General features: G+C 48.6%; 1 protein-coding gene across 1 annotated transcript; it reads right to left on the bottom strand.

The window, feature by feature from the left end:
* Window positions 1–809: 809 nt before the first annotated feature.
* Window positions 810–19,359, bottom strand: tg (thyroglobulin). The gene is made up of 48 exons (XM_085176287.1): window positions 19,072–19,359; window positions 18,318–18,426; window positions 18,018–18,115; window positions 17,105–17,260; window positions 16,643–16,805; window positions 15,406–15,512; window positions 15,112–15,255; window positions 14,564–14,749; window positions 13,958–14,466; window positions 13,441–13,822; window positions 13,046–13,084; window positions 12,318–12,548; window positions 11,867–11,971; window positions 11,702–11,779; window positions 11,498–11,601; window positions 10,792–10,903; window positions 10,541–10,702; window positions 10,169–10,360; window positions 9,937–10,064; window positions 9,609–9,759; window positions 9,011–9,160; window positions 8,628–8,771; window positions 8,159–8,323; window positions 7,937–8,041; window positions 7,725–7,834; window positions 7,537–7,636; window positions 7,252–7,455; window positions 7,000–7,170; window positions 6,826–6,912; window positions 5,953–6,018; window positions 5,728–5,865; window positions 5,326–5,502; window positions 5,073–5,187; window positions 4,851–4,930; window positions 4,476–4,622; window positions 4,266–4,331; window positions 4,036–4,170; window positions 3,566–3,956; window positions 3,309–3,396; window positions 3,075–3,225; window positions 2,802–2,995; window positions 2,514–2,669; window positions 2,300–2,437; window positions 2,045–2,220; window positions 1,864–1,968; window positions 1,504–1,644; window positions 1,252–1,433; window positions 810–987 (listed from the first exon to the last, which is right to left on the bottom strand). Exons 1-48 carry the CDS (start codon window positions 19,139–19,141, stop codon window positions 932–934), a joined length of 7,164 nt encoding a protein of 2,387 aa, XP_085032413.1. The 5' UTR covers window positions 19,142–19,359; the 3' UTR covers window positions 810–931.
* Window positions 19,360–21,193: the final 1,834 nt, after the last annotated feature.

Raw genomic sequence — 21,193 nt, 5'->3', positions numbered from 1 at the left:
TTAAATAATCAGGCCCCATCTTATCTTAATGACCTTGTAGTACCATATCACCCTATTAGAGCACTTCGCTCTCGCTCTGCAGGCCTACTTGTTGTTCCTAGAGTATTTAAAAGTAGAATGGGAGGGAGAGCCTTCAGTTTTCAGGCCCCTCTTCTGTGGAACCAGCTTCCAGTTTGGATTCAGGAGACAGACACTATCTCTACTTTTAAGATTAGGCTTAAAACCTTCCTTTTTGCTAAAGCATATAGTTAGGGCTGGACCAGGTGACCCTGAATCCTCCCTTAGTTATGCTCCAATAGATGTAGGCTGCCGGGGATTCCCATGATGCATTGAGTTTTTCCTTTCCAGTCACCTTTCTCACTCACTATGTATTAACAGACCTCTCTGTATTGAATCATATCTGTTAATAACCTCTGTCTCTCTTCCACAGCATGTCTTTATCCTGTCTTCCTTCTGTCACCCCAACCGGTCGCAGCAGATGGCCGCCCCTCCCTGAGCCTGGTTCTGCCGGAGGTTTCTTCCTGTTAAAAGGGAGTTTTTCCTTCCCACTGTTGCCAAAGTGCTGCTCATAGGGGGTCATATGATTGTTGGGCTTTTCTCTGTATCTATGAAGCGCCTTGAGGCGACATTTGTTGTGATTTGGCGCTATACAAATAAAATTGAATTGAATTGAATTGACACACGATTGGACGTTCATGCTACTTTAGCCATGCAAGCTCCTTTTTACCAGAGTCAGAGGCAGAAAGCCTGAGTTAAACCTCACACTGAACAAAGCTGGATGACTGTACTCAACTCAACACTGAACCCTGATCAAACGAGACGCACAGCTGAGAGTTTAAGATGCTTTTTATTAATGATTATGAGCAAAACTGATCAACAGCAACCATCTGAATCAAAGTGAATTATGGGAGATGAAACTGCGTGAAGTCCCCTAAGCGGGTGATGATGTCATTAGTGCAGGCTGAACAGGCTCCGCCCCCGATGCACCTGGAAACCAAAGGAAAAAGAAAAGATGGTTTCCGTTACTCTCTGCTGCGTCACTGCTCTGAGCTGTGAGTCAAAGTTTACAATGATAATCCGATAAACTCTGTAGATTTAACAGGAAACAGGAAGATTTATATCGAACAGAGCGCTGAACGAGGCGAAAGGACCTCAGGTGAGACAGCAGAGGAGCAAACTGAAGAGCAGGTTAGAGTGGAGCAGAATAGAGGGCACAGGTGAAACCAGTAGAAACCAGTAGAAATCTGTCACCTGTCAGACTCGTCAGTTTGGGTGCCAGTTGGGTCCAGAAGGAGCAGGAGCTCTGACTCAAACCCCGCTGATGATGGAGGTTAGTGCTTAGCTCCAGGTAGGTGGGCGGAGCCTCTGAGGACAGCACTGGCTGCCAGCGGGGCAGAACTGACTCCGCCCACGATCGGGATGGGTTTGGGTTCCTGAGAGCAAAACAAAAATGAATAAATCGGCTCCAGACGCAGGACTCGGAGGTTCGAGTGTTAGCCTCACCCGCTCCGTATGAAGCTGGAGACGTAGGTCATCATGGCAAGAGAGAGGCGCCGATCAGAGGAGGTGAAGCGCTGAGAGTTCATTGGATGATGAGGTGTCCCGAAGGCGAGCTGAACATCCAGAGGAAGGAACACGTCGGCCCTGCAGACACACACAGGAGAGCCTGTTACACCCAACAGCCCCTCTGATGCAGACACAGTGTAGTCGCCATCATAACGCTGGGTGGCGTCTGCTGTGAGGATGGTCCAGGAAGTGACATCGAGGGTTCATCTGTACAACTCCGCCCTCTTATCAAGTATGTTCTGTGTCAGAGGCGAAGGATGAACATCGATGTTTAGCGCTGAGGTCGACACTGCGCACCTGTCGTGAGCGCTGGAGGCCGGTTGGTGGTACAGGAAGACGTTCGCTCTGTTCTCCGCCCAGCGACTCGCCATCTGGAGCGCCGGACAGATGATGAACAGGTCTCTGCAAAGCAAACACGTGAAAGCGTTCAGCAGAAACACGACAGCAGTGTGTGCGCGTGCGTGTGTGTCGTGCTGACCTGGTGGCGTTGTTGAGCTGGTTGTATCCAGCAGCTGAGGGACTGTGACCCAGCGAGTAGAACCACGCCGCCGCCTCCTTCAGCAGCTCATTTCCCATGGCTCCGCCCAGCGAGCGGTTCAGAGCCTTGTAAAACGCCATCGTGCTGTCAGCTCTGCCCTGCAGAGACTCAAAGTCCTGATGAAAATTATGCCGCCGTTACTTCCTTAAACTGAACCTCTTGAGTAGATTTACAGGTTTAAGCGTGACCTCTGACCTTTATCTTGCGAGCACGGCTGATCAGACCGTCGTGCTCTGATGTTCCCAGCAGCAGGTCCACTCTGTGGAAGGACGACCGAGAGACGGACCGACGGACCGGAGACCAGGACTGAAACGGCCCGCTGACCGCCAACAGCTGCGGGGCGAACACAGCGCAGGTGAGACACGTGACACGAGGACTCGCACCGGCGCAAACCGTCCGGGGCGCCTACCTTTGTCTGAGCGGCGTTGAGCGCGTGGACAGATGACGCTCTGAGGCAGGCCGCGAGGTCAGAGGTCACACAGCCGAGCTCCTCGGCCAGATCGAGGGCCTGACGTCTGGAGGTGGGCGGAGTCTGAACCAGTGATGGAGAAAACGCCGACCCGCCCTGCAGGAGGGGGAGGAGATAAAAGCGATGAAGAGCTTTGAGGTTGGCTCGTGGTCGTCGTTGCTCTCAGAGCATCTGCTCCACAGGCTCCGCCTGCTGCCTGGAGGGAGGAAGGACTACTCGCGGTCTCACCATCAGCATCATCCTCTGGAACAGAGGACGAGACGAAGACAGGAGGTGAAGGCTGGTGATGTCAGCACCACCGCGCTCCGCCCCCACCGTCACTCTGCTGTTGTCTCCGCCCATCAGCGAGATGTGGTCTTTGACCCAGCGCAGCGCTGCCTCCTGGTCCGAGAGGCCGTAGTTACCACGGAGACCAGACTCACCTGGAGAAAGGGGTGGAGAGGAGGCCAGGTGAGTCATTTAGCGTGTGCGTTTTTCTCTCTTTCTTTGTTTTTAAGTCACCTGTGCTCAGGAATCCCAGCACCGCCGTCCGGTAACTCGCTGTTACCACGACGATATTACCCATAGCAGCGAGGATGGAGCCATCCAACAGTCCTGGGTTCTCATTGGCCGAAGGGTTGAAGAAGAAAAGCAGGACTGGAGCACGCCCCCTCTGGTTTAACAGCGAACAACAGAAATGTGGTCAAAGAAAATAAAACGTGAATAAATGAAATAACGAGCGCGCCGAGTTTTCACCAGGTGAGCAGGAGTGAAGATGTTGAGGTGGAGACAGTCCTCACTGGAGGCTGCAGAGGCTGCGTCACCAGGCTGGATGCAGCTGGCGCTGACGGCGAAGAGATAAAGATCATTTATCAGGTTAATCTGGAATCTGCAGATAGACAACGCCACTTCCTGTACAGGTGAGGCCGCTGGTTTTCACTATATCCTGGTTGTGGGTGCCTTGGGTGACCACGTGCTGTAGGACAGGCGTTTGTGGTCACGCGGGTAGTTACCGTGGTTTGGTGGCGTCCCAGGTTCCCGTCCACTCAGCCGGCTGAGCTGCTTCAAAGCGGAGCGATCCTATTGGAGGACGAGCGTAGGGGACTCCGAGGAACTGAATGACCGTCCTCCTGTCTGATGCCAATGCTGTTTCCACGGCGACGCCTTGCAGCACCCCCTGGCCCGGGATAGAAACGGACGTACGCGACAGCTCTGAGAAAACGCCGCGTCTCAGGTACACCCGGGGGGCGGGCTCTCTCACGACCAGTCGACAGGAAGACGAGGCGGGGGATTCGGGGGCGGAGCTTAGGCCACAGACTGTCGTGTCAGGGTACAGAACGCAGCGCGTGGCGGACTCCACCTCACTGAGTGACACAGCTGTACAAGACTCCGCCTCCTGGCAGGCTGGTGGGACGCAGAGCAGAGTCAGGATCTGACAGTGACGTACACCAAAGAGTAGTAAAAAAAAAACACATATGGTTACCATGGAGACACCAGTCCCTGGTCTTATCTCTGTCACCGGCGATATCACGGCTCACGTGGATGACATCATAGGTAGAGAGAGACGGGTCGACGAGGACTGAAGGGTCGGCGAGGAGGCTCCAGTCGTCCAGCGAAACTGTGACAGGATACTCGGGTGAGCGATAAAAGAAGTAACGGCAGTACTTTAAGTACTTTATTACTGCGAGTATCTGCATGTGGGCGGAGCCTTACTGTTGGTTCTGGTTGGTGGCAGGTTGAACGGAGGACAGAGAGCAGGAGACGCACTCCACTGATTCACTGCAAAGAAGGACAGCCTTTATTCACACAGAGCTCCGCCTCCTGCAGCCTCATGTTCAGATAAACTGAAGGCCTGTGTGTGTGTGTGTGTGTGTGTGCATGTGTGTGTGTGTGTGTGTGTGTGTGTGGGTGTGGTTTCAGTACCGGGTTTCTGGTACCAGCCAAAGGGGTCCGGTGTGGTCTTCACTGCTGATGGTCTGCAGTCCTGAGTCCTCCAGGTCGTCACGTCGTCTTCGCTGCAGGTCTGAACCCCGAGACTAATCAGAGCTAAACACATCACATCAGGCCCTCCTGCACACACACACACACACACACACACCAACATTGATGTCACTCATTTTGCCTTATCTGCTCTTTGCCGATGTTGTGCACAGAGTGGGTCTGACGGCTTAAGCTGTCAGACTTCTACAAAGCCATGTTGCAACCAGAAGAGTTACCGTTATAAAGTATGAAGATTAAAAACAAAACAACTGTCCACACACAGAGCTACGCTCAGCCGACATACAGTTTCATGGATACCTCTGGATTTGGTGTAACGGACAAAGCCGACGCCACGGCAGCAGGGATCCTCGTCGCAGCGGCGCTCGCACTCCATGAACCTGCAGCAGATCCAACACACTGAGGTTTTACTATTTAAAGTATTTTCTGAAACCTTTCAACACAACACCAAACACATTTTGTTGTGCGTGTGTGTGTGTGTGTGTGTGTGTGTGTGTGTGTGTGTGTGTGTGTGTGTGTTACCCCTCAGACAGCGGTGTGTTTTCTCCCAGGGTGACTTGGCTGCGTACAGAGTTAGAAACCATCTTCTTGAAGGAAACTCTCTCATAGAAGCTCTTCACTGGTCCAGACAGATCGACTAAATGCACACGCGCACACACACACACACACACACACACACACACACACACACACACACACACACACACACACACAGTTTAAAAACAGCAGGAGCAGCTATGAAGTCATGACAGTGACTCTGAGCTCCCCTCTTTACCCTTCTTGCTGTAGGTGTTGTTGGGCGCTCTGTCCAGCAGGAGGCTGCAGGGTCGTCTCAGAGGTTTATCGTAAGCTCCACAAACTCTGCTGTCCGGATACAACGAGCAGCTGAAGAAACCCGCCGAGTCGGCATCTCTGAGGTCAGCGAGCGAGCACTGCGGCTCCTCGTCACAACCTGAAACCACACAGCGTCTCAGGACTGATGGAGGAAACCGCCGACGTGATGCCAGCGTGACCTGAAAGACTGAGGCAGCTGTCCCGACACAGGCACCAACCTGTCCGAGCATTTTTCAGGGGTTCCACATATAAACAGCATGGCTAATGACTTTTACAACAAGCAGAACCCAGAAAACCAGAATCTCCATTTTTGTATTCAGGACGAGAAGACAGTTTCACATACGCGTGAGACACCAGAGCTGTGCCTGCTGGGAGTTGTAGTTGTTCTTGTTGAGCCAGAAGGAGAGAGCGGGGAGCTTCCTCTGAGGATCCACGACAACGTCGTCCTCAGACAGAGACGCAAACTTCAGCTGGACTGAAGCTGCGAACACAAACAGAGCCCATAAAAGCATCAGTGACACGTCGCCAACCAGCCAACAGAAACTTCAGACTTTTGTTCTGTTCGTACCGTCCAGAGGAGGGCTGAGCTCAGCTGCAGCACACGAGGAAGAACCAGAACCGCCGACGGCCGAAGCTGCATCACAACAACAAACAAGCAGGACTGAGACAAACATCATCAGCGAGTGACTTAAACAAATTATTTTAGCACATTTTTGAGTCTCTCTGAGAGAATAACAGTGACAGTCGCCTCGGTTTTATTTTGAAACTTTAGTTGTCCCTTCCTGTCTCATGGTTTCACTGGATAGCTCTTTGTCCTGGTCCTTTTTGATCCTCTGAGAACTGATAATCATTTCTACTATCTGGTCTACCTGTGCCATAGGGGGCGCTCTTGAGCTTGTTTACGTTTATTCATCCATCAATGCTGTTTCAGTATATCCATAGTGGCCACTTTTCACAGCCTCGCGGTTTCACTGATTTTTTTTGGTGCAATTTTGCACTTGATGCGTCCTGATTGGCTGTAGACCATTTTCAATCAGTCTCGTGCCGTGTCTCCTGTGCAGTACAGAATCCACCCAGCTTTACATAAATCTTCGCTAGCAGAAGACGACAAACACAACAGTGTCGACGTCAAAGGATTATAAGGCGCATTAAGTGAAACCAAACAGTCACACAAGTCAAACTTTGCTCAGCTCGTTCAGTACAGTCTGGTCTTTTTCTTGCAGGTGTAAATAATTATTGTGGTGTAACTGTAGCCAGTTTCTCCCACAGCAGGAGGAGCTCATCCTGCAGCTGTTTATAGGCCGTCCTGCTCTGGAGATCTGCTGTGGCCTGTGGTTCACCCCGCTCACAGAATGAGGACGTCCTCTCTATCAAACACCCAACAGCTGATCATAGTTCTCTGTATGTATTTGTGCTAACATATGTCCTCTGATACAGGTACCAGTGTTCAGGTAGATGGCTTGGAAGCTGACGACGGAGGACTGATAGTCCTTCCTGTTCTTGCTGTCAGCTGGCAGAGCAGAATCAGCTGGAAGGAAGAAACAGGAAGTGCTTTAGTCGCGTGGTTACGTGTTTTATTCGTGACGGATTTTAGTCGTGACTTGATTTTTCTTACCGATGGTGAACTTCTGTCCTCCAAAGTCAAACAAGAAGTTGCCCTGCTGCACGTTGTAGGTAAGCCCCGCCCCGCAAATGCGTTCCGCCACTCCCTGACCAATCACGTCCCAGTCCTGGTCCCCGCACGTCAGCACTGATGGAGCTCTCAACCAGCCACAGAGCAGGGACCCTGACAGAGAGAAGACGACACGAGGCACTCTCATTCATCAGCTATCACCTGTCCGTCTCCATGGTCTCCATGGTAACATACCTCCCTCCAGGCTGTTCTGGTTGAGGATGAATCCGTCGCAGCAGGTGTCGCGGCTGCAGCCGTCCTGACAGAAACGATGAGCGTCGGAAAGAGAGGTCCGCCTGGAGGAGAACACCTGAGTCCTGAACACACCTGAGACCGCCTTCATCATCCTCATCCTCACAAAACTGTGCTGCTGCTGCTGCTGCGAGGAAAACTCTGCACCTGAAACACACACCTGACTGAGCACACAGGTACACACAGCTGCAGCACACCTCAGTCACATGGCTCTGATGATGGCAGTACCTTTCTTCCTGATGACCAGCAGATCTGAAGCTCCGCCCCTCACTCTCAGATAGCAGCTTAGCGAATCAAACATCTCAGCCTGAGCCAGAAAACCACTGGACTAAAAAACATTTTAAAATTTATGTTTATTTATGTAAATCTGTTATTTCTAAGGATATGTGTGTGTGCAGGTGTGTGTAGGTGTGTACCTGCTGGGAGGTGTTGCAGTGTGTGTTCAGGCTGTGTGTGCTGTACAGTTCACACTGAGTCTGGCTGTTGAATAGCGCCACATGGTGGCAGGAAGGCTGTGCTGCACACGCTGTGAGAGAAACATGATGAGTTTTTACACCACAAACCAAAAATACTCCAGAGTTACAGGTCAGATCGCTGAGGCCGGATCCAGAGCAGACACGTGCATTACCCCGGACACAGGCAGTGAGGTCAGAGGTCATCGTCTGCAGCACTTCAGCATCTGCAGCTCCAACAATCAGGTCTGATGTGGGAACAGCTTGAAACCTGCTGAGGACTGCAACACACACACACACACACACACACACACACACACACACACACACACACTAAAGAGAACGCTCAAAAACAGACTTGTGAACAGCTGCTCTCTGATTGGCTGCTACATCTTCACCTGAGCACTCGTCATCAGTCAGAACCTTGTCGCTGCTGCTCCACTCGAGCTCCACCCCCTCGCTGTTGAAGCACCTCCACCTGCCTGCGAGGACATCCGGCTGCGCTGGCAGGAAGTCCCCTCGCTGCGAACACCGCAGGCCCCGCCTCTGGCACTCGGTCACACCTGATGCACGCGTGCACAAACACAAAGTGTTCGACACTCACGCTTCTCTCTATTAAGGTTTGATGGTCAGACTGATTATAGATCAGAGATCTTTAACGGGTTTGTAAAACATGCAGTTTTCAATACTTTTAGAATAAAATAACAGAAATATTTTGAGCCTTCTGAGGACGATGAAACATGAATATAATAAACACATTAACAGGAAGTGGCTTCATGATGTAGTTTAAACTTTCGCCTAAAACACAAAATCTCCCGGTTTGGTTTCAGTCACGTAATAAATAAATGCTGGTTTAAAAACACTCACATTCTTTGACAGATGATGCTCCAGCAGGTGATGACCCTGTGGGACACCTGTTGCAGAAGTCCCGCCCCTCTTCGTCCTGATAGGTCCCCTGAAGACACAGATGACACACCCCCTCCTGGGAGAAACTGCCAGCAGGACAAACGACTGGAAACGGAGAAAGCAGACTGAGTTACGGGACAAACAGACGACTGCAGAGACGGAGGCGACACAGCTCTTACTGAGCTCCAGGTGAAGACACACCTGTGCGGATTTTATTCTGATATAAGCCACGAGGATCAAACGGGGCTCAAACTATGGGTAGCAAAGTTTGAGTGAAGGAGATTGCACACTCTGAAACACTCTGCGGTCCAGAGTCTGGATGTCTGAGCTGAGCAGAGACTCACCACAGCCCTCGCTGTCACTGTCCAGATGGTAACCACGGGAACAGCCGAAGCTCGGTGTAGTCACAGAAACCAGTTTGGGCTCTGATGACAACACGGAGCGCAGAATTCCCTGAAGTCCCTCCAGAAGTCTGGACTCATTCAGGAAGAGACCTGAAATAATAAACAAACTCAAAATGTAATTTTATGAGTTTTCCAGAATAAAACCAGATTTGTAGCCATTTAAACTCTAAACTTTAGACCCTGTGATGGGGTCAAAGGTCGTAACACGTTCCCTCAGGTTGTTGAATTTAAATTTAAATACTCGATGAACAAATAGCTAAAAAGTTTCAAGTGGATGTCTCCGTCTTATTTACAGGCTTTTATTATTGGGCTCAACTAGAGCAGCTTTGCATCGTCCTCTATATGAAACGAGCTGTTTAAGCTCCTCCCAACTGTCTCCTGATTGGCTACTAATTGTAAACGTCAGGGTTGAAAAGAATATGAGTTTGACCTCTACGCTAAAAACAAAACAAAACTAGTGAAATCATGTGAAAGTCCAAAAACAAATGCGTCACAGTGGTTATGCCCATCTTTTATATACAGTCTATGGTCTGCTCACCAACGTCGTGGAGGTCTGGGAGGTCAGAGGTCGGGAGGTCATAGAGAGCGGCGCTCCATCTCACCGTCAACCTCAGCGAGTCGTCACCGTCACACTGCAGAGTCACCGAGGAGTCGTCGCATAGCGACACAGCGCGGCCTGATGAGGGAAGCTACACACGCACACACACACACAAACACAGGGAAAGGCATTTGTGTGCAGATCCTACACTCATACCTGTCCTAGAAACAATGTTTTCAATGAGACCTGCATCACCAACACTAGAGAAAATGAATATACAGACTGTAAACAGTATTAGGAAAAGATGGCATGGTGCAGCTAAGGTCACCTGTGCAGAACAGAGCCCCCTGCTGGTCATTGTGTTGAACAGCAGAGACTGTAACCGGCTGATCTGAGAGCAGGACGAGGGCAACACCCAGAGCTGCGTGGCGGACACGGACTGCGGAGGCCGAGAGACTGAACAACAGAATAAAGGTTGATTTTAAAAAGAGCAAAATAGAAAACAGGTTTGCTTAAAAGCAGTGTAGCCCTTTAAGGAGGTCAGAGGTCAGGCATCTCACTTTGACAGGCTCCGCTCAGCGGCTTCTGGTCTCCATCCCATCTCCGACTCGCAGTCTCACACAGGAAACTGCTGATAGCAAGTGAGTTCTGGTAGCCATGGTAACAAGCAAGGTCACAGCTCTGGCGTCCATCAGCTGGTGGGCGGCACACCAGCGCACCATGGGTAATGATGGGGGCGGGGCACAGAGGACCTGGAGAAGGCATATACAATCAGAGCCAAGCCACAGAGAGCCAATCCACTTCCTGTTGATCCTACGGTTACTGTGATAGTAACAACACCCAGAGGGCGCCGATGAGCTGCGAGTGAGGTTCATCAACGCAAACTGACACAGGAAGGAAATGCACCATCCCGCCACAGAGCTAGTTCTTACGGTCACATGATGGCGTGCGGCCTGTCTGTCGAGATGTTCTCGTCCCGCCCACTTCTTGTCCATTCTCGGAGACACACCAGCAGGAAGTGACATCACACTGAAGGGGAGTGAAGGAGCCATCAGGGCGACACTGGAGTCCTTGTAGCTGACACCAGCTGGGACCTGAACGCACCACACAGTTTGCAGAGTTAAAGAAGACAGTGAATGCATCACTAAGAGGAGTGTGTGTGTGTGTGTGTGTGTGTGTGTACATGTCAGCTGTCCTGTTGCGTTTGGTGTTGCCGTTTGTATCGTCTCTCCACTCAGAGGGTTCACACACCAGCCTGCAGCGCCCCCTGTCTGCAGCACCGAGAAACGACCGTCCTGAAACAAACAAACACACAGACACACACACAGAGTTTAGACAGTTATAGTTAGAGTTTATTTATTTATATAGCACATTTAATTACAACAGCAGCGTTGTGCTGCACAAGAATACAACCTAATAAAATAACTTAAGAGTATTGATAGCAAACACCAAATATGAATTAACAAATAACTCTCATGCTGTATTAAAAGCCGGTAAATAAAAATGTGTTTCAGATAAGAGTAAGAGCTTGCAGAGGAAACACAACTTTATCTAAGGCTGTTTGAGCAGCTGAAGGTTGTAAAACACTGAAAGCTTCTTTCAGCTGCAGACGTCAGCTCCGCATCTTTGATTTAGTTTTGACCGGACGCCCTTCCTGACAACACCCCAAAGAGGATTTGAGTCTCCGGCTGGAATCCAACCAGAAAATATTTTTCTTGGTTTGTTTCTCTACAAAAGTCATATTTAGTGGTTTCACTGGTCTTTACGACCCACCTGCAGTAGCTCTGTTGTTCTCATCAGAATCTCACAGTTGCTGAGACAGATGTGACACCGTTTAATCCCTGTCAGCTTGCTGGGAAAAGGGTGTTTGCATGTTTGTGGGTTAATACCTGCTCACAGGTTGGGTGGTAAGGTGAGGAGGTGGTGATGTCAGAGCCTTTCATCCAACCGGAGAGCAGGGAGCGAGCCTTTGCTCTCTGACAGCGAGTCAAACCTGCAGGGAAACAAACACACAAAGGTTATGATTGCAACAAAGACTGAGGTGGATAAGTGAACTGTGTGTGTGTGTGTGTGTGTGTGCGTGCGTGTCTTACATTTGGGCAGGCTGAGCGAGCGGCTGGTCAGAGAATCAGAGATGTACTGTCCGTCTTCATCGACACACCAACACTGACCTGAAAAACATTTATTCTGTAAAAAAGTGTGTGTGTGTTTGTGTGTTCGTGTGTGTGTGTGTGTGTGTGTGTGTCAGAGAGACAGACCTGTGCTGTGGTAACACTGCGTGAGCAGCCAGCGTCCGTCGGCGTCACACTGAGGAGTAAACGGCTGGTACGAGCGACGCTGACGAGGCAGCAGCATCTGAACAGCTGAGCAGGAAGAAGACCGGCGTCAGTGCGACGACACGAAGGCGGGACACGCCCCTTTGTTTATTCAAATAATTAAGGAAAATGTGCTCGAGGAACATTTTCGGTCTTTCAGATCTTTGTCATTTTGTTCATCTGGATCCTTTGAGGCCTTTTTTAAAATTGTGCTCGTGTGATGTTTAAAAACCTGCACAAGGTTCAGGTCCAGTTAGAAAATGATCACATTTTTCTTTTGTTTTGTTGTTTTAGTTCCTGGAGAACAGGAAGCACGACCGTAACTACATTTTTATTCCACAATAAAAGTATTTTGATATATTGATTTAAATCCTTTTGAAAGTCTGTGACTCACTGGAGAAAGCAGCCAATCGCAGAGCAGCTCCGGGGCGCCTCAGTAGCATCTCAGAAACTTGCAGCTCCTCCTCTGATTGGCTGATCTGGAGTTCCTCACGGGTCAGACGCAGACCTTCGGCCAGTAGGAATCCATATCCCAGAGGGATGTGGGAGGAGTTAGAGAGCGCGACGATGTTCTTCACTTCCTGTCTGAAGGTCTCGACCTCGGCCAACGCCTGCGAGCACCGACCTGCAGACGGTGGAGGACAAAAACTAAATAACTAACTCATCAAATAAATGTTTGTCACATGACCTAAAAATGACTTTTTATCAATTTAGTGACATAAGTTGACATTTACTTTTGTTTATTTATCTTTGTTTTCATTTATAGAACATTTATCGTTTATAAATACTTTTGTATTTCTGTATTTTTTTCACTGTTTTGTATTTATTTTTTAAAACATTCTTTTTTCTTTTTGCCTGATTTGCAACAAACGTATCAACAGACGCATCGTTCAGTCAGATGACAGCGAGAGAGATGAAGCGCGAGTTAAAATAACTGGAACCGCCTGACTGTGAGTCAGAAACTTAAACAATCAAAGAAAGAAAGAAAGAAAATTCACGTGAAAGACAAAGTTCATTAAGCACAAAAACAATTTGTCACGTAAATGAATGAAATTGTTTATGTTTAATGTCCCAAATTGAGGCTGAACTTTGGCTCTGATTGGACGTCAGGTTTGATCTGACCTGCAGAGGATCGAAGCGTCTCTGCTTTTCTCTCTGGACCTGAAACGAAACAACAGAGCATCCTGTAACTTTGTGAACACAAAGTATAAAATACCAAAAACCCAAAACAAGACAAAACCGGATCTTTACAGAAGAACCACTTATAGTTTAGAACGGCTGTAATCTGAGCTTTTTCAAGGTAAAACTCTTGAAGCTGCTGGAGGACAAAGCGAGTCTGTGGTTAGAGCGTCGGTGCCGCACAGCAGCTGCTCAGAATTCAATCTGATGATGAGCGAGTGTTTAATGATCGCCTGCTGCTTTTACACTTTAATAAGATTTATTTTTTCTTCCTGTTTTTTTTATTCCAACATAAAAAATACAAAATATCTCTGAGCTGAAATATTTCTGAGTCTTACACGTGACAGCGCCCCCTGCTGGCCCGGCAGTCATTGTCCCCTCAGCGTCCACGCAGAAGCACCGTGAGCCGACGCACTGCAGCGGCAGGAAGTCTCCATCCCGCGAGCACGCTGGGATGTGGATTTCAACACTGGCCACCATGTTTGATCTCACCTCGAGGGCCGCCGCCCGCGCTCTCTCACAGGGGGACGGACAGCGAGGTCGTCGAGTGACGGTCCGAGACCCCTTCACCTCCCGCCCCTGAGGGTCAACGCACCAACACTCTGCATCCTGACACTGGACCTCCTGGAAAGCACCGCTCTGTGTGCAGCTGGGGACAAAGATGGCCGCCAGGTCATCGTCATCATCCGCGGAGCAGGAGCGCAGCAGAGGAGCGAGGACCTGGAAACGAGTCAACAGAAGATGATGGGATGGATCAGCAGGTTAGACGCTGATGTTGTTCCAGCTTCTCTTTAAAGCAGAACCAGGCAGGATGTTCAGGTGTGTCACACATGCACGGCAGCGTAAAAACGTCACCTGTTCCACGGAGGCAGACTGAGAGCTGCTGAGACCCGTCAGCGTCTGCTGGAGGGTGGAGAGGAAGGCGGGGTCCTCAAGGGCTCTGCTGACAGATTGGACCAGGTCCTGGTTCCTCTGCAGGCGGACAGCGAGGGTCTGAGAGGACGCCGGGTCCAGACTGAGAGCTCCCCGAGATCCCACCGCCCCGCTGAAGTTGAAAGCTGCTGCGTTTTTCAGGAACTTCCCTCCAAACAGATTCTCCTGGAAGCGCCGGGGGGAGGAGCGAGTCAGAGCCTGCAGAGCCCCGCCCACAGAGGGGAACAGGCCATGCAGGACTTCGACCAGCTGAGACAGAAAGGAGGTGGGGTCAGAGTCCACTGGGAGGAGGTCCCTGAGAGGCTGGAGGAGGGAGAGACAGGAGGCTGGAGGGCTACCGGAGGAGGCCTGAAAAGGAGGCTCGACGGGACCAGAGAAGAGACGGGACAGAGCCAGACGGCGCTGAGAGCGGCAGTCAGCTGGACCTGAACCTGGAGGAGGAGACAAGATAAACGAGATACGGCATCAGGAGCTCTGAAGACAGATAACTGTGAGACAAATGAGAAGAAGTGTAGGAAAAACACTCACTGCAGGTCAGGGAGTCTCCGTGCTGCCGAGTCCCAGGAAGCTCTCTCCCCGCGGGGTCAGCGCACCAGCACTGCCCCCCCTGCTGGCACTGTTTGGAGGCGAAGGCTCCTCCGCTCTCACAGGATGGGATGAATACGCTGTTCGCCTCCATCGCTGCTCGCCGCTCCTCCTCACAGGGAGATGGGCCTGAGACAGAGCAGGATGGGAGGTGGAGGTCACACACGTGTTTAGACCAGCGTTATCTGATCCAGCCGTCACCTCCTTCTACACTTTTAAAACGAGATGATGCACGAACAGCAAACTCTACCTCCAACACTCCCAGTGGAGGAGGAACGCTCTGATATCACAGCAAGGTGTTTGTCCAGGTGCAACAATGGCTGCCCTCCACAACAACACAACTTACACAGTTGGACACATCACAGTTAACCTACTACTTTAAACTAAATCACAGTCCAATCCAGCTAACCCAGCCAGCTTGGACCAGTGTCTCCACCGTACAGCAGCCGTAATCAGTTTGAAAAGATCGAACCAGCAGGAGATAATTTTACATCTGAAGCGTCCGGTGAGGGCGAGGCGGACTCCCAGCATCCTCCTCTGCAGGACTCGGTAGATGTTGGTTTGAGAGAAGGAGTGACCGGAGCGAAGACCAGAGAACGCCGAGTCGTACACCTCAGACAGGAGGAGCTCCACACCTGGGCAGAAAGAGCACACCTTCATCACAGTCAGCGCTGTTATCATCATCATCCTCACTGATGGACCTGATGATTCTGTCTGATGAAGATTTTCTTGATGAATAAATACATTTTGTTAGTTTGTGTGTGTGTGTGTGTGTGTGTGTGTACCCGTGTTCTGCAGCTCTCGGCCTCGGCTGTCTGAGCAGAAGCAGTAGGAGGAAACCAGCGGGAAAAACTTCCTGAAGCTGCTGAACGTCTCAAAGGCTTCTGGAAACCTGAAACAACAAACACACTCACAGCGCCACTTCCTGTTTTATTTTGAAATCTTTGTTTTGCTGCACAGGGGGCTTTAATTCCACCAGATGTTCTTTTCACCACCAGTTTTCTGCACCACCCGTCACTCTGCTTTCCCATGTTTTCCTGGTGTATCTCGTTACATTTTCATGTTTGTTTTTGTTTCCCTGACTGTCCCGTTAGGATCTTCTATATGACCTCAGACATGGATTCAGGGGTTTTCTGCTCTCTACTGTCTGACTTGTCTCACACTGTTGGTGTAAACATGAGGACATCAATAAAACTTGTTTTGGGTGAAGCACCATCACTGATCCTTCAACCACAGCAGGAAATATTCTTTCAAAAGGATTAATGTCGCTAACAGGAGTTCAACTCACAAGATCACTTAATTAAAGTTTAATGAAATAAACAGAAGCAGCTGCAGGACCAGTTAAAGCTCCGCCTGCAGGTCGCAGGAGGTCCAGTCCAAAAGAATGATGACGTCAGCAGCTGCTGCTTTCAGTTTCAACACCAACCTTCAACGTTGGTTTTAGTGTCACGTCTTCAAAGCCGCAGCAACAGTACGCTCATTGTTACTGTACCTATAATATTTACATAATAATCGTCTTTACATATTTATGTTTCATATTTACAGAGATGATAAAAACATGCTGCACATGCGCACAAGCTCCGCCCTCACCCAGCGCCCGCCTCCTGGTCCTTTCTGGCTCTGATGGAAGCATCATTTCCAAAATCTCATCAAGTTTTATTCAATAAGAACTAAAACAGCGCCTGAGACCATAAACTCATCAGGATGAGTGAGGTCACAGATCATGTGACCAGTCGGCTCATCGCTGTTTACAGAGCCAGACTTAAAGTGCTTCCAGGCATCATCGCATTTGTGTGAAGGTGCAGGCAGGTGTGCAGGCAGGTGTGCAGGCAGGTGTGCAGACAGGTGTGCAGGCAGGTGTGCAGGCAGGTGTGCAGGCAGGTGTGCAGACAGGTGTGCAGACAGGTGTGCAGGCAGGTGTGCAGGCAGGTGTGCAGGCAGGCGTGCAGGCAGGTGTGCAGACAGGTGTGCAGACAGGTGTGCAGGCAGGCGTGCAGGCAGGTGTGCAGGCAGGTGTGTTACCTGTTGAAGGCGTGCAGCAGGTCCAGCTCTGTTCTGTCTGTGGCGTTGATGAATTTACACTGGACCGGGAGGAAGCTGCCATCTTCAGCACACTGAGGAGGAGAAGACGACCTGGAGGAGCTGTGAAGGAGCCGTCTGGACCTCACTTCACAGCTGCCGGGACCTGAAGGTCAGAGGTCAGCAGGTCGATGAGTCTGATGATCTCAGACAATCCAGCAAACACAGTTTAACAGAAATCAGAGCGGGAGGCGGGAGGAGGAGACGGAGTAACAGGTTTGTATAAGCTGGTAAAACTTGGTGTTCAGATAAACAAAGATTAGCCACATGCACCACCTGCTTTAAACTTAATTCCAGCTTCCAGTGAAGAGAGAAAACAGCCCACAGAGCTCCAGCAACACCCAAACACTCAGAGCTGCAGCACCAAGCAGCTGATTTCACACCCACTCTGGAAAACAGACTTACAGCGGTGGGGTTTCCCGTCTTGTCTGGTCCCGTAGAGCTCCATGCCGTCCTGATCCACACACCAGCACTGCCCCCTGCTGGAGTCACACTGAACTGGCTCAAAGAGGCCTGAAGGCGAACACCGCAGGACGGCCTGCAGCTGGCAGGGAGACGGGCCTGCGCACACAGACGCACGTTACTGTTCCTCCTCTTAACTTCTTCTTTGTGTCTTGTTTGCTCTTTTGTTCCACTGACTGCTTCTCTGAATGGAGATCCGTGAATTTCTTATTCTTCATCTTCTGTTTTTATTTATATAGATTGAAATTTTTGTCAATTTTAATTGAGATAATAGCAAAATAGCTCATCCCACATAAACTCCCCACTCTGCTATTTTAAATTTGTTTTATGTCGCATACCGCTTGCTCTTATGTTGCTTTTATTATTCTGCTGTGTCCTTGAGTGTTCTGAAAGGCACAAATAAAATGTATTATTATTATTATTATTATTATTATTATTATTAAAAAAAAGGAGAAGAAAGCAGGATATTATTAAGAAAAATGTGTTTAGGATTGTAAATTTGTGTATATAAAATCTAAATGTAATCCTTTAATCATTATAAATAAAAGATTCTCAGAGCTTCATTTTCCTGAAGTTAAATATTGAAATATGCAAGAAAGATTACAGTAATGTTTAAGCTATTTGTGTTTATTTTTATATGAATGAGCAATTTTCAAAAGTATGATGTAATTTCTATTATTATTTTTTTATTCTTTCCTACTTTATATCTTATTTAGGCCTGTCTGTGCTGTAAGCTGTTATATGTTCATTTAACATCTCCAGCACGAGAATTAAACGTGATGTTAAGAGCAGAGAAGAAAGTTTCCTGCATCATGTGATCTGTGATGTCAGACGTGTGTGTTTTGGTGTTTCTCACAATGAGGAGCTGAGCCGCTGGTTCGAGTCCCAGTGACTTCCTGACCTTCAGTGTCGACACACCAACACTCCTGACCCCGCCCACTGCACTGCACAGGTCTACACACACACACACACACACACACACACACACAAACTGTTAATCTGGCTGGTGAAAATAAAAAGTTTGAGGATTTCTGTGTAAAGCTGTTCGTGCTTCATAAGTTGAACTTTTTAAATATTATACACGAGTGTTCATATTGTGGCTCAGAGGTGCTGCTGATATTTCTTCATCACAATTATAAAAAAACAAATCCAGCACCTGAACCTGCCGTCCTCAGCGCAGTGAGGGATCTCATCTTGCTCTTTGGCAACAGCGACGCCTCTCAGCAGCTCACATCGGCTCAGTGTCTCTGACTCCAGCTGGTATTCTGAACAACGACAGGAAACATCGTCAAGAAACAGCAACAGGAGGGACAGAGGAGCGCCTTCAACAGCGGCGCCTGTCCAACCGTGACGGGGACGACGTGCAAAACAGGGGAAATGCTAAAAACACAGAAGAAGGCTGAGCTTTGATTGCAGTTCACCTGAAAAAGAATTTGAGGTGAAAATCTGCCACAGCCTGGTTTTGAGGGGATTCAAACTGCAGTCGTCCACATCTCGCTAACAGCCGGCTCTCTGCTGTTCACTGGAACTGTCAGTAACACTAAACCTTGTGTTGTGTAACATAAACACTGATTTAAACGTTGATAAATGAGCAGCTGCAGCAGGTGAGACTGCTGGATCCACGGTCGGATTAAAAGGTGGATCCGATTTTTGGTAGAATACGTCCTTTTGGACAGTTCAGCTGTGCCCGTGTGTCCTTAAAATCTAATGTCCACTGACTCAGTTTGAATTTTAAAATGTCATCCTGTCCAAACTGAACACAACGATGATCTTCAGTAGGAACCAAAGCAGAGCTGTGAGCAGGAAACAAATGCAGGTATAAAAATAGCACCATTAGTGCACCTTAAACAAAACTAATGAAATCTGAGCACAGCGGCAGACTCACCACTGACAAGTTCAGGTGTGCTTACCTGAAGCTTTGCCCTGCAGCAGCGCGGGGCAGCAGACCAGGATGCAGGCGATGCGGAGCAGCCGGGCCATCGTCTCCGTGGTGACAGGCTGAGGTTTGCTGCCTCCTTATAAAGCTGCACAGCTGCTGAGTCACCGTGAGGAGGCTCTGCTGAAAAACACTTCTTCATCCATCGGTGTGGAACCAGGAGTGCTTGACTCCAAGTCAGGAGGCGAGCGGCGAGCCGTGAAGCCTGAGTGGATGAGAGGAGCTCTACAACTGGTGGCTCCGCCCTCATTGTGATGGTTTTTGATTCAGTTTGTGAACAGCCAACACGTATCTCCAGATAAAAGCAGAACATAAGCCTGAATCAATAATTAACAATTTAGTTTAATTTTTAAAACCGGAGAGAGAACCGACTGTTCAGCCACAAAGCACATCGCTTTATATGTGGGCGAGTTTTAGGGAAGCTTTGGGCATCAAAGCCGCATTTTTAAATGATTGTCACATTTTATTTTTTGAAACACGTATCCACTTTTGTTAAAGTTATCTGTATAAATTATATTACAGAACTCAGTAAAACGCAGACAAACACTGAAGCTGGACACAAACGCAGCACCAGCAACGCACAAAACACTCAGACAGCAGAGAGAGGAGAGTCTCAGGAGTCAGGACCAGGGTTTTAATAGTTTTGCAATTTTCATTAGTTTTTATTTTTATTTAGTTTTGACTTCAGATTCAATTTTATATCAGTTTTAATTAGTTTTTACCAATTGTTTGCTAGTTTAGTTTAGTTTTTATTTTTTGAAAATCCTTAGTTTCAGTTTAGTTTTGATTAGTTTCAGTTATAGTTTTAGTTGTGTTTGCAATAATTAAGTGTAACAAAATCCCAGTTTCATCATATCAGTCATTCTGCTCATCCTTGGGTATGTTGCTATTCCAGCTACCATACTGCACCCTGGACAGGTCGCCTGTCTGTCGCAGGGCTAACACGCAGAGACAGACTCACATTCCCACCTATGGGTTCTTTAAATAAATAAATAAAGGCAGATGAACAACCATTGATACCAGGCAACTATAAAACGTATATCTTGGCCCCAATGAGACTATTAACTCTCGCAGCACCGGGTGTTCGTAATTTTGGTTCAAGTGAATTGATAAACTTTTTGAAGGTAATTGACTCACACAGTTGTGTAGATATCCCCGTCCTGTTGTCTCGGGATGCATCACGCTGCCTTGCCTGGGGTTAGCTTCTGTTTTCTGGGGATGAGGGTTGAGTGTGCTCCCTTACCTTCTCAAGCTAAGCTAGGTTAGCCTTCTTGTGTGAGCTTTTCAAGTGCACTTTAAGGTTTGTGGGATTTTTTCCCCTTTAGAAATGTCCCTCATAATTTGTCTGTTTCCACTACAAGACACTTGCTTTATCCAAAACACAGTCATATTCAAAGTAATCCCAAATTGGACTCTGGCTCCCGACTTTTCCTGACACGATTCTGCGCGTGGACGGAGCAGCAACACAGACGACTCGACTAACGTGCTGCCACCTGCTGGCATAATGAGACACAGCAAGAAAAAAATCTGGAAACTAAACTTCATTTTCACCCTTGACTCTTGTATGACACGCACACATCAATGAAAACTAAACACATTTTTGCTATAAATTCAGTTAATTTTAGTTAGTTTTCCTTTTTATTTCCGTTAACAAAAATGTTAAAACGAAAATGTTTTTTCACTTCTAGTTTTCATTATTTCGTTAGTTTTCGTTAACGATAATAACCTTGGTCAGGACAGGGTTCTAGTTAATAATAATACAAGTCTTTGTATGTGCGTTTACTGCAGTTTTGTCTCTCTTGTGGTTTATGAGAGTGAAGCTGATCGTGGGATTAAAAACTGGAAATACTCAGGAGCTATTTAATGACTCTGAGTGACTCATCAGTTTTATGCTCGCTATTGAAACTAAAACAAACCGTGTCGCCTCAGAGAGAAAGAAGCACTCGAGGCTCCCGCAGTGAGTCTGGCCCGTAAACATCTGTGTTTACAGCCTGATGCAAAACTGTTCCAGACTAACAGCTGAGCTCAGAACAGGCTGCAGCTCGTGCAGGGCTTTGCTTGGACAGTGCTCCATGTGGGAGCGATGAAAGCATGAT

This window comes from Neolamprologus multifasciatus, chromosome 11 (genome assembly GCF_963576455.1).
Source record: "Neolamprologus multifasciatus chromosome 11, fNeoMul1.2, whole genome shotgun sequence".
Taxonomy (NCBI): Eukaryota; Metazoa; Chordata; class Actinopteri; order Cichliformes; family Cichlidae; genus Neolamprologus; species Neolamprologus multifasciatus.
The sequence above is the reverse complement of the archived record's forward strand: the minus strand, read 5'-3'. Positions and strand labels throughout refer to the sequence as shown.

Excerpts from the sequence above, each read along its gene's own strand:
- tg (XM_085176287.1), bottom strand. The coding sequence starts at position 19,141 with ATGGCCCGGCTGCTCCGCATCGCCTGCATCCTGGTCTGCTGCCCCGCG. Across the intron at positions 10,904-11,497 it reads ACCACCCAACCTGTGAGCAG|GACGGTCGTTTCTCGGTGCT; the intron begins GTATTAACCCAC and ends TGTTTGTTTCAG. Across the intron at positions 7,637-7,724 it reads ACTGCAACACCTCCCAGCAG|TCCAGTGGTTTTCTGGCTCA; the intron begins GTACACACCTAC and ends AATGTTTTTTAG.